Below are 13,001 nucleotides of genomic sequence, written 5' to 3' on the forward strand. Positions count from 1 at the left end.
ATTTTTATATCCTTCCATCATTTCTTGATAAAAAAAATTATTTAACAATAAATTGTATTATTTTACATGGCCGAATTCCACAAAAAAAACCAAACTTTGGGTTTTGTCCCAAATCTGCCCTCAACTATTTTTTGTCTCGTAAAAAACCTCCAACTTTTATTTTAGTCTCAAATCTACCCCAGTTATTCCTTCGTTAAAAATCACCGTCAAGTGATCTGATGTGGCAATTACACATCAACATAAAATTCACGTCGGATATTGACGTGGAAAAACACCACAGAAGCGTCGTTCTTTGCTCGGAATATTGGGGGAGTTAGGGCTTGCTTTTCTTTTTCAATTCAAGAACGTGGTCGCTCCCTCCATCAGCCCGACGCAACGATTCTAGATCCAGAGGCAGTAGTCGCTCCCTCCATCAAGTTCGCTCTACGTGACGAAGCTAGAGCCGGCGGCGCTCCTCTATCGGGTTCATTCGATGCTCGATTCCAGAGCCAAAGCCGGTGGTCGCTCCCTCAATCAGGTTTGCTTGATGCAACGAAGCCAGAGCCAGAGCCACCGAGCTTCTCCATCCCCCTCACCTTGGGAGAGTTAGGGGTTACTTCTTCTTCTTCTTCAATTCGCGCGTAATCTAGTTTGGTAGATCTTAGAACTTACCCGAGAGTCCCTTGCAAGAAATTGAATCATTCCTTGTACATTGTCTCTCTGAATGTTCTGAAATTCGAGTTGATTTTTGTCGATTACAATTGTCTTGAGTGGAGAAAATTGTGAAAAATCCTAGCGACAACCGTGTATCTATTTTTTTTTGTTTGTTCTTTTTCCCCTAAATTCGGCTTCCATCATTTTTGTTGAAGTACGAGTACACTTATCTTGTATTTTTCAACTTTTGCTATTCTTGTTACATCTGTGATTCCGGGTTAGAAGCTTCATGTTTGGGGCTTGTTGTTGTTTCATTGTTGTCTGTTAATCAGCACCTTCAAAATCAATCTTAGAAGAATGCTAGTTGATTGTTGTGGTAGTCAATGTTCCCAAGATGTGAATTGTGTTGTTTATAGTTCACTTCAATCAATGTAATGTGTGCGACATTGAACTTACGGGTTGACCATCGATTTGCTATCAATTTTCGTTCATCGAAAATTGGAGTGTTACTAGGTTGAATCAGAAGTAATGGTGAGTTCATTCAATTGTTGACTCTTTATGTTCGAAATTGTTTTTAGTTATCAGTTTATAACTTTGTGTATTTTTTAACGGAATGAAAGTAACAGCGATTGTAGCTCATTAGACTGGAGTGCTAAAGAACCAAATATATTAGATGATGAAGAGTCGGGCAACAAGGGAGATCGTGACAGAATTCGAAGAAGCGGGAATAGAAGAGGAGGCAAATGACAGTCCAGATTTAGTTGTGGGTTCCACCGATGCTGTTTTATACGAACATGAGGCAGCTAATGAAGATGCAGATTCTAATAGTGAATCTCTAAGTGGACTCGATATTGATGATTTTGAAGTAACCAATGGCATATCAAGCCTAATGGTTAATAGGTATGATTCTACGTGTGACCATAATGAGAAAATGTTTAGTGTAGGCATGAGATTTGAATCTCATGAACAGTTCAAGAATGCTGTGAAAAGGTATGCTGTGATTAATGGATTTGACATTTCTTGGAAAAATAGTGAATATAAAAGAATGGAAGCAAGGTGTGTAAGAGGATGTGATTGGAGGTTGTATGGCGGTTGGATTCAAAATGAGAAAACTTTCGTCATAACGAGAGTTGGATTTCCCCATTATTGCAATAGAAGTCTAACAAATAGGCAAGCTACTGCTACATGGCTTGCTTAAGAGTACATGCCCAAGATTAGAGCAAGACTTACTTACTCGGTTGTAGAAATGTAGGCAAATGCAATAGAAAGGTTTGCCTTGACACTTAACAAGAAAAAATGTTATAGAGCTATATGGAAAGCTCTTAGTGATATAAGGGGCCCGATAGAGGAGCAATATGTTATGTTGAGATCTTATTTGGCGGAGCTCAAGAGAGTTAGCAAGGAGGGAACATTTTTTATAGAAGTCAACCCAACAACCAAAGTATTTGAGAAATTTTATGTGGGTTTTAATGAGTTGAAAAAGGGCTTTTTAGCAGGATGTATGCGTGTCATTGGCTTAGATGGGTGCTTTCTTAAGACTGGAATGAAGGGCATGTTGTTATGCGCTGTAGGACGAGATGGAAATAATCAAATGTTTCCAATAGCTTGGGCAGTTGTGGAAGTTGAGTCCGAGGCATCTTGGACTTGGTTTCTCACCCTCTTATTCATAGACCCGAGCATGGGCACGGGTGAAGGTTGGACTTTTATTAGTGATCAACAAAAGGTGATATATCATCTTTTGTCTTTATTTGCTGTTATGCTACAATTTTGTAGTTATTGATGTGATTTTTTTGTTTTTTATTGGCTGATTTTTTGGTTGCAGGGACTAATGAACGCAGTTTCATGTTTATCTCCACAAGCTGAGTATCGAAATTGTGCAAGACACATATATGCTAATTGGAAAAAATTGCACAAAGGAGACGCTCTTAAGAATCTCTTTTGGAGAGCTGTGAGGTGTACATTTCAAGCTGAATTTGACCTAGAAATGGCGAATTTGAAGGAGGAGTGCCCTAAAGGTTATGAAGACTTTATGAGGCAAGGCCCTAAGCATTTCTGTAAGGCTTTCATCAAGACAGGTACAAAGTGTGATGCGGTTGATAATAACTTAAGTGAAACCTTCAACGGATACCTTTGCATACCAAGAACAAAACCCATACTTAAGATGCTTGAAGAAATAAGAACTATGTTGATGGACAGGATGGCAAAGAGAAGTCAGTTAATGATGGATCGAATAGATCCAATTTGCCCAAGGATTAGAATGAAGTTGGAGAAGACTAAGCTGGAGAGCAAGTGTTGTACTGCTAGAGCGGCAATGGGGAATAACTTTGAGGTTCAAGTTTTTGACAATAGATTTGTGGTAGACTTGGCTAGGAAGACCTGTGCTTGTAGGGAGTGGGATTTATCTGGAATACCATGTAAACATGCAATATGTTGCATTAGTTTCATGAAGTTCGATATCAATGATTATGTTGATGATTGTTTCAAGAAAGATGCTTATGAGAAATGTTATCAATATTTCCTCCCAGCCATGAATGGACAACAAATGTGGCCCAAAGTCGGTGGTGAGCCAATCAAACCACCACCTTATAGAAGGAAAAGAGGGAGAGAGAAAAAAAAAACAGAATCAAAGACAAGGATGAGCAAAGTAGTGATAGTGAGAAATTGATGAAAGTTGGTGTCCAAATGCGATGTTCAAATTGCCTTAACTATGGACATAACAAAAAAACATGCAAGAATCCTACAGCATCTAGGCCACCCAAAGTAAGTCTCATTTGACAATTTGTAACTTTTTATAATAACTTTGTTGCGGGATATCATGACCGTAAATGTTGGTTTTTTTTCTCTTTCACACGCAGGCAAAAATAGGAAGACCAAAGAAGGCTACGGGTGTGCGGGACGGTACACGGGGTAGTAAACCATCTAATAGGGACTCTGCTATCATCAGAAATGAGAGAGCACAGGTTTGTGTCTTTTTAGCCTCATTGTATGTTAATAAAACTCGTGCTCCTTAGGATTAATGTTTTGTGCTCATTTTGTATCTTCAGGCTTGACAAGGATATGGACTTTTCATGTTTGAAACTGGAAATTCACATTTAAGGGTAATATCTTTGTCTAATGTATTATAAGTATATTGAAAAAAAAAAACAAGTTCATATGTCGATTTTCTTTTCTTACTACGGATGCCTGGTAGTGATAGAGTTATTGACATCGGCGGTCCATCCTTATCCAATGGACAAATAGGAGCAAGAAGTGTTCAAGCTTCTCAGAGCCAATCTTCAATTGGTATCTCAAGCTCCATTCAACAATCCGAAATCGGTGGTGGATTGTGAAATTGTGGACCAAGAAATGCTAGTGGACGTTCGGTGCCTGCTGTTAGACGAGAATTTTTGTTGTAGATTGAAAAGTGCTAGTTTGTGTGTTTTTTGTAAATGGATTTGGTTGTGTAGTATCTATCTAGTCTGGGAATTTGGTAATTTTGAGTTCAGTTTTTAACCTTGGAGTTTAGGATCAGCATTTTGTAATGATCTTACTGATAGTGATAGCAACCTTCTAGGCCTTGTATTATTGCTTTTGAATGGAGAATTAATGATTTATAGATGGGCAATTTATTGTGAATATATATTATGTTATTTTTTTGCGTTAATCTCATGTATGATGCGGAATGTTAGAGAACCTGTGTGAAAATCACTGCTAATTTAAGTTTCAAAAGAAAAAATGATATGGTAACTATTGTATTTGTATTTCAATGTCAACGAGGATTACAACTGAAATAGGTCTTTTGCCAGCATTATAAACAAAGAAGAATGAGAGATGTAAAAAAACAGCTACTAGATGCTCTGCATCATCTAGAATACAACTCCATTTCAGTAGAACAGAAGAAAAGGACTTCACTAGTCGGCTAGAACACAACTCCATTTCAGTCAAACGGAAGAAAATGATTTCACTAGTGGGCTCTCACTCGTTAACTCCTTTGCTCCTTTTCCTTCTCTTTCAAGGCCTTCGATATGTTCTTTACATGTGCTAACGCTCATTTGAAAATCCATGAGCTTCTTACTTCCATCCTTGAGTAAACCACATAAAAGAAAAATGGTTTCATGAGCTTCTGCAATCTTGGTAAAATTAGAGAGGACCCTGAAAAAATCAGACGGGAAAGACAAATACAAGTTTAATCTAAAGGAGTGTAATTTTTCCTGTGGCACATTAACCAAATAAGCGAATGAGCTCAAGTAGGGCTCCACCACATCTGTCCGGGAAAAAGTTTCTTCTTTAACCGGATTTTCCTATTCAAATGCCTGAAGACAATGCTAGCCATCATCATCTGCAGAAAATGGCTACATGAGTCCCGCACGCTTTTACACCTATAATCTTCAATTGCATTTGTTATAAACACTAAAGTTCCTCTTCAGACGAATTATTAGCAGCCTCTATTACTTTTACTAGAAAAAAAATTAGCAACAAATGACACCGACAGAGCCTCTCAATTTTCTAGGAATGCTGTCTAAATATGTGAACCATAGAAACACTTGAAGCACAAAACATGATGGCGAATAGAGAAACGGAAATAACGATTATACTCCGCAGCTATGAAATTACATCAAGAATCCTGTCTAATAATGACCAAGTAGATTAATAGCATGTGGACTATTAGCAAAACATATTCAGATTGAGCAATTCCACGAATTAATTCATGACTATATCTCGGGGACATATCATCAAATAGGTTGTATACGCTCGACAAAAGGAGAAAAGACAAGTTAACAAGCTCGGATTTGATGCTAATCTTGCGCTAAACCGGACGAACGTAATTGACAAAATCACGTTGAATCATGGAAATTAACCTAAACTGAGAAGAAAACATCTTAGCACATTCGGAGAGACAGTGTACAAGGAATGATTCAATTTCTTGCAAGGAACTCTCGGATACGTTCTGAGATATACCAAACTAGATTGAACGCGAATAGAAGAAGAAGAAGAAGAAGAAGAAAGAAGAAGGAAGCCCTAACTCTCCCAAGGCGAAGGGAACGAAGAAGCTTGGTGGCTCTGGCTTCGTTGCGTCGAGCAAACCCGATCAAGGGAGCGACCACTAGCTCCGGCTCTGGAATTGTAGCGTCGGGCGAACCCGATAGCAGAGCGATCGCCACCGGCTCCAGCTTCGTCGCATCCAGCGAACTTGATGAAGGGAGAGGCCAGCTGGATCTGGAATCGTTGCGTCAAGTTGATGGAGGGAGCGACAGCCGGTTCCGGTTCCACAAAAAGGTGGAACCGGAACCGGCCGTTGAAAATACCAGATCCGGGCCGGTTCCGGTTCGAAACCGGTGGTTCCGGGCCGATTCCTTCCGGTTTCTTTTTTAATTTTAATTTTTAAAATAATAATTATAAAATAAATATAATAAATTATAAATTATAAAATATAATCAAATTGTACATTGTAATAAAATGTGGGGAAAAAAAGAGAGAGGAGGAATGAGCTTGAACTTAATGAATTATCATTAAGAGCCTACATATCTTCTTGGGGATAGAAGAATCAAAGCCAATCTAGTTCTTTTACCTTTGATAACCCCAACTTACCTCATCGGCAATCATCGCTATCCGTTGTGGTACCCGTGGCGGTGGTATCTCCACAATCCTCGCTAAAAAATTCGTGTTCTCGATCTAGCTCTTGGTGTCGAAATTTCGTCATCGTCCAATCGTCGACACAAGCTTGAGCTTCTACGGACTCCAGGCTTAATCTTGAACGGCGAGAGTCCAAAACTAATCCTCCAGCGCTAAATGCTTGTTCAACCGCAACTGTTGAAAAATGGGTTGCTAATATCCGGCAAGCGATGAGGGCGAGAACTGAGTAATCGATTTGGTGAATCTTTCACCACTTTAGGATTTCGAAATCTGTACTATGTTCTACATCACGAAATTCAAATTAAGTGGTTAAATATTTTTCTAATTCAGAAATACTACATGTTGCCCCTTTTTATTTTTTTATTTTTTTTCCTACTATTGAGCATATTATATCCTTTATTAAGTGAACTACCATCTTCGCTATGTGAGGCGGTAGATTGTAAAGATCCGGAATCATTTAAACCATATCTACTACAAAATTCTCCATATGATACTACTATAGATTCTTTAACATTTCTTTGTATATTTGAAATATCTATTGAATCTTCCAAATGTAAACAATCATGATAATACACATTCAAATAATCTAGTAAACCGTCTAATTTAATACGTGGATAAAAAACAATACCAACTAAATAGACAAGAGGAATTTGCAAATAATAATGCAACCATTTTTCTCGCATTACTAAAATAGTTCGAGCTAATTCAGTATCATTTTCATATTCACTAAAAACACTACCAATATTAACACACTCTATTAAAAATAAATGAGCAGTAGGATAATAAATACCAGATAAAGTCTTAGTAGCATCATTCAAAATTTTCAAAAAATCTAATTTTTTTTTGCAAACGTCCCAATGTTGCGGAAGTAAAGTAATTTCGGGAATATTTTGTGAAATAAACATACATAATAAATTTTTGTAATCAAAAGTTTGCCGAAACAACTCGTACGTAGAATTCCAATGATTCGGAATATCTTTTGGAAATCTTCTTGCCCTTCTCCCATGTTGTTTACAAAATTTTCCCCATGATTTCATAAAATGGGGACGACTTCATAAAAATTTAATTCCATCTTTTATTGGGGCGAGAGAAGTGTCAAGAGTTCGTAAACCATCTTGTACACATAAATTTAAAACATGGCAAGCACATCTAATGTGAAAAAATTGTCCGCCAAAAGTGGGTTTGCAAATATTTTCTAATTCGGAAATAGAAGCGGTATTTGCGGCGGCATTATCAAAACCGATTGAAAATACTTTATTTATCAAATTATATTCTTCTAAAACTTGCCTAATTATTCTATAAATATTTTGAGTCGAATTTCTTTCATCAAAAACTCGAAATGCAATAAGTCTTTTTTGAATGGTCAAATCGTCACTTATCCAATGACACGTGACATCCATATAAGAATGAATTTGTCAAAGATCACTCCAAATATCGCTACCTATATGCACACGTTCATTGAATTCTACAAAAAATTTTGCTAAAGATTTTTTTTTTTTTTTATAAAGATGAAAAACTTCGCGTTTAAGAGTACTTTTTGGAATAATTGATGCTTGCGGAACCAATGCAGTATTTATCAAATATTTCATATTAAAATTTTCACCAGTATTAAATGGAGCATGATCAAGGGCAACATATTCAGTTAATGTTTGTTTATAAAGTGCATCAGTATAATAGAATAAAGGATGAGGATTAGAAGTGGCGTACCCGGAAATTTGTTGTTGCGTATTGTCCATCCCCGCTTGCGTTGAATATTTTTTCGTCAGATCTTGACGGAATGTTCCGTAGCCATCTCCTTTCGTAAATTTATATGTTTGCGAACAATATTTACATTTTATATTATACTTACCTTCGCCTTCATCACGTACCTTGTCGAAGTGTAGCCACAAGTCGGATGTATTATCTCGGCCCTTCCGTTCCGGCTCATTTGCCGTTGACGTTTCTTCGACACCGGTGGGAGGATGAAGACTTTCTTGTGTTGGGATGTGCTCGACGTTCGGAATCGGGACATAGTTGATATTATCGTCGTTGTCTTCCCAACATGCATACTCACGAGGATCATATTTAGGAATGAGATACTCGGAATCTCTCATAGTCATCTTGCCCTTGTCAGCATTTCTACTTCCACTTGCCATTTTTGAGAGAATTGATTGGAAATTTGATTGAGAGAATTGAGGCGGGATTGAGAGGATTTGAGAGAATTTAAGAGAATTGTTGAGAGGATTTGTGAGAAAAATGAAAGGAAGAGGATAGGTATTTATAGGCAAGAATTAAAAATAATTCATATTTTTTTTTAGGCAATAGCCAATTTGGCTATTGCACATGCCGCAACCGCTCTTTGGGCCAAATGGCCCAAAGAGCCGTTGTGGCCTGTGGGGGGGTGGGGCAGGGGGCTCGTGGGGCAAAGAGCCCAACCATATCTTTTTTTTCCTTTTTTTTAATAATAAATAATGGGTCGGAATTGGCGGTTCCGGGCCGGTTCCCAAAATTATGGAACCGTGGGCCCGGTCAACGGGCCGGTTCCGGGCCCACTGTTCCAAATGGCCACCTCTAGAGCGACCCCATTCTCGAATTGAAGAAGAAACAGTGAGCCCTAACTCCCCCAATATTCCAAGCAAAGAACGATGCTTCTGTGGTATTTTTCCACGTCAATATCGGACGTGAATTTTATGCTGATGTGGAATGGTCACATCGGATCACTTAACGGTGATTTTTAACCGAGGAATAACTAGGATAGATTTGGGACTAAAATAAAAGTTGGAGGTTTTTTACGAGACAAAAAATAGTTGAGGGCAGATTTGGGACAAAACCCAAAGTTGGGGTTTTTTTTTATGGAATTCGGCCTATTTTACACTAAGTGTGTGTATATTATAAAATACAAGAAATTCAAATATACAAATATTTATAAAAATAAATAAGAAATTTAATTATTTTTTAGTTATTTTGAATTTTATTTTTAATATTATAATTCAATATAAATTATATTATATTATTAGTTTAATTTTATTATTTAAGAAGTTTGTTATTTGAGAAAATAGTTTTTATGCCATGAACATAACAAATTTTACCCACTTTTAACCCTCCTATCCCATGGAATAATTTCATTCAATCTATATCCTATTATATCTCATTTTATCTTGTTCTCGATGGAAACAAAACATAGAAGAGAATAAATTTTATCCCGATTATCAAATGTAACCTAAGGATTAAGATTATAGATAAATTTGAAATTTCGCACTCTCACAAAAATTTTGAGAGGAAAAGCTCTCTCTCTCAATTCCTCTTCAATTCCTCTTCACGGCATCCTCTGTTCGATGATTCTTCGGCCAATTTTTGGCACCGGTCCTCCAGTCTTGACTTGCGACCAGCTTTATTGAAGTGTCCCGACTCCATCCATGGTGATTACCATCCATTTTCGCCGCCGGAATCTTCCTAATTCGGCCGATTCAAGCTCTTTGCCAGCGGCAATCAAGAGCGAGGGCGAACAGAGCTTTGACGCGCGGCAGTGGAAATGGCCAACAACGACATTTTTATTTTTGTTGGGCCTACTTCTGGGTTCTAATGGGTTAATTTCTTTAATGAGCCCAACTTAACCCGGTTTAATCACGGATCGAGAAGGGTCCAGGTGGTAGGTACCCCTTTTAATTTTACTTTGTCGTCTCATTTTTCAATTATAAAATTTATATGAAAAGTTAGAAATCTCTAGTTATAATGGCCGGTTACCTAGCTCTCTCGCTCAAGTTAGTGGCGCTCGGCCTCAATCCATCGAGGCCAGGCCCAATTCCTCGATGAAAGGGTTTGAGTTCAAAGAGGCTGGGCTCCAAGTCCTTCGAAATCGAGCACAACCCTATTGATTGTGCTTGGGTCCACATACGTCGATCCCGAGTCCATTGAGGCTAGGCTCGAGACCGCAGTGCCCGTATCCTAATCCATGGAGGTTTGGCTTGGGTCCTCCCAAGCCCGGGCGGGGACCTTGGTGCATGTGCTTGGTTCCCTTAAGGCCAATTCTAGAGCCTTTAGTTTTTTTAAGAAAAAACACAATTGTGCACGCATCGAGAATGGAAGCATGGTCTTTGACATTAACAAACAACATGACCAATATGTTTTTCTATTGAGATGGTGTAACTTCAAAATTTTACCATAAAAAGCTCATTTTTTTTAATCCAAAAACATAAACTAGGCTGGTTCCCACGTAGAACTATGAATCAAATCGGAACCAACAAGTTCCTGGTTCCAAAGCCTCTTTGTTTTCGTTCGTCAGCATGCCGCTCACCCGCATTTCCACGCTGCTCATGTGCCACGCGCCCATGATGGGACTCGAGCACCTTAGCTTACTTACGGATCGACAAGCCGGTCCATGGAGTTGACCATTCTTTAGAGACAAACAATTTAAGGAAAAAAAAATTGCTAAGAATTGGAGCTCTGGCTCGGTCTAGGTTGGGTTTATTATGGGTCGCTAATATTGCATTGTAGAAAAATTGGGTCAATAAGGGTTAAATGGATATGTTTGGATCGGATCATTATTACCCGACTCAAATCCAACTTGACCCCAACCGGCTAAGATGAAGTTTCAAGGCAATTCTCGTTGACATCCCGCCTACAGTATTCACCACGACAAAGCATCTAATTCATTTATTCATTAATTTTTGTTATCGGCGGTTGAAAATCTTGAACAACAATACGAGGTTTGACAAAGTTAGACAGAAGGGAAAAGAGTCCTGGTATATACTTACCACAGGTCTCCTTAGAGAGCCTTGGTGCAGTTCTTGCATAAAATATTTCCTCCGGCGCAAAGCACGAATTGCGTAGAAAGTCCAGAGTTGGAGATTATAAGATTCATTGTGAGAAATCAGAACACCCAAATATACTTGGAAGGATATAAAGGCAGAGTTAGACTTCAGTATTGTCCTTTTTTTTACCTTTTTAATTGATGAAAGAAATATATTTAACGACAAATCACGATATTCTTTTTAATTAAGATCATATGTCTCTCTCCGTCTTCTGGGAGCTCTCTACGTCTCTCATGGCGTTGTATACAAAAAAGAAAAAAGCAAATACAAAAAAAAAAAACCCTCTCTTTCTCTCTATCGTTCATATACTTTTATAAGGAAAATTATTACTTATGAATTTATAATCATGGAATCTAAAAAAAAGAAAGAAAAAACCTATATCTTTTTCTCTTCACTAATTCGCGGGTTGTTTTAAGTTCATTTTCAGGTTTCAGCTAAACATAAAAAAAAGTGTCATTTTCTTGAAAAACGACTTCCTGAAAATTATTTTTCGGAAAGGCCACATTTTTCGCGAAATAGATAGAGTCTTGATTGTTTCACTAATTTATGGGTTGTTTACAGAGTTTCGGACACCCAATGATATAAGATTTTAAAATCAAAGGCTCGTGACATATTGGCCCTACTCGTTCGGATCGATGAACAATTTTCCCCGGCGATAGAAAAGTGATTTTGGCCACCCAACGATCTTTTTCCTCTGTTTTTTTTTTTTTATCTCTTTTGTCGATTTTTATCTCTGGGTCAACTCAAAGTAGAATTTCATTTCATATGATCACATTTCATTGGCATTTCATCTATTATCAAGTTAGCGCATTCGTTTTATTAGGGTATACTCCCACGGCTATTGTCCAGAAAGTGATTGCCCATCTAAGAATTGGGACTCTGGCTGGGTCTAGGTTGAGTTTATTGCGGGTCGCTAAAATTGTATTATAAAAAAAATGGGTCAATATGAGTTAAATGGATCTGTTTGGATCGGATCATTTATTACCTAACTCAAATCCAACCCGACCCAACCTGGCTCGGGCTAAGATGAAGTTTCAAGGCGGTTCTCGTTGACATCCCACCACGGTGTTCACCACGACGAAGCATCCAATTCATTCATTCATTAATTTTTGTTATCGGCGGTTGAAAGTCATGAACAACAATACGAGGTTTGACAAGGTTAGATTGAAAGGAAAAGAGTTTTGGTATATACTCCCACAGGCTCCGAAGTGTCAAAACTCAAATGTGTCTTGTCTAGGTAAAACCGATAAGTGTGAAAATACTTACGTTACACCTCTAACTAATGTTTGTTTTTTGAATCCTCACAGCTGTAATTTACACAGCTGTCCTTTTAATTTGATGATTTGTTCTTTTTTTTTTCTGGTTGAATTTTTGTTCAATCACATTCTTAGTCTCCTACGAATTCGTGGGCTGTTTGCAGAGTTTCGGACGCCCAACGATATAAGATTTAAAAATCAAAGGCTTGTAACATATTGGCCCACCTCGTCCAGATCAATGAACCATTTTCCCAGGCAATAGAAAAGTGATTTTCGCAACCCAACTATCTTTTTTCTCCTTTTTTTTTTATTTTGTGGATTTTTATTTCTGGGTCAACTCATAGTAGAATTTCTATTTCATGTGATCACATTTCATTTGCATTTCATCTATCATCAAGTTGGCGCATTCGCTTTATTAAGAGAAAAGGTGAATAGTGTATATTCACATGGCAATCTTTTAATCAGATCTGCGTGTTTCCTGCGGTGGTGGGGCCCGCATGTGATTAAACGTGGTTTTTGTTATATTTGAGGAATCATATTTGATCCGAAAATTGAACTATTTCCTTTTCTTTTTTTTTTTAATTTTTTGTTAGAAACTTCAACCGTTTCCTATTAATTCTGTTTGACAAGTATTTCCGAGCCGTCATTAATATCGTCAAGAGAAATTCCGAAGAAGGAAAACTAAGGCCCCATTTGACATTTCTTTTTA

The 13,001-nt window shown here is 37.8% G+C and overlaps 1 protein-coding gene across 1 annotated transcript; it reads left to right on the plus strand.

The window, feature by feature from the left end:
- Nucleotides 1–1,309: 1,309 nt before the first annotated feature.
- On the plus strand, nt 1,310–3,683 carry LOC115725873. The gene is made up of 5 exons (XM_048277755.1): nt 1,310–1,623; nt 1,939–2,356; nt 2,456–3,187; nt 3,489–3,593; nt 3,678–3,683. Exons 1-5 carry the CDS (start codon nt 1,310–1,312, stop codon nt 3,681–3,683), a joined length of 1,575 nt encoding a protein of 524 aa, XP_048133712.1.
- The last annotated feature ends 9,318 nt before the right edge of the window (nt 3,684–13,001 follow it).

This window comes from Rhodamnia argentea, chromosome 1 (genome assembly GCF_020921035.1).
Source record: "Rhodamnia argentea isolate NSW1041297 chromosome 1, ASM2092103v1, whole genome shotgun sequence".
Classification (NCBI taxonomy): domain Eukaryota; kingdom Viridiplantae; phylum Streptophyta; class Magnoliopsida; order Myrtales; family Myrtaceae; genus Rhodamnia; species Rhodamnia argentea.

Coding starts and splice junctions, on each gene's coding strand:
- LOC115725873 (XM_048277755.1), top strand. CDS start 1,310: ATGAAGAGTCGGGCAACAAGGGAGATCGTGACAGAATTCGAAGAAGCG. Junction 1,624..1,938: donor TTCAAGAATGCTGTGAAAAG/GTATGCTGTGAT, acceptor AAAATGTTATAG/AGCTATATGGAAAGCTCTTA. Junction 3,188..3,488: donor GACAACAAATGTGGCCCAAA/GTCGGTGGTGAG, acceptor TTTCACACGCAG/GCAAAAATAGGAAGACCAAA.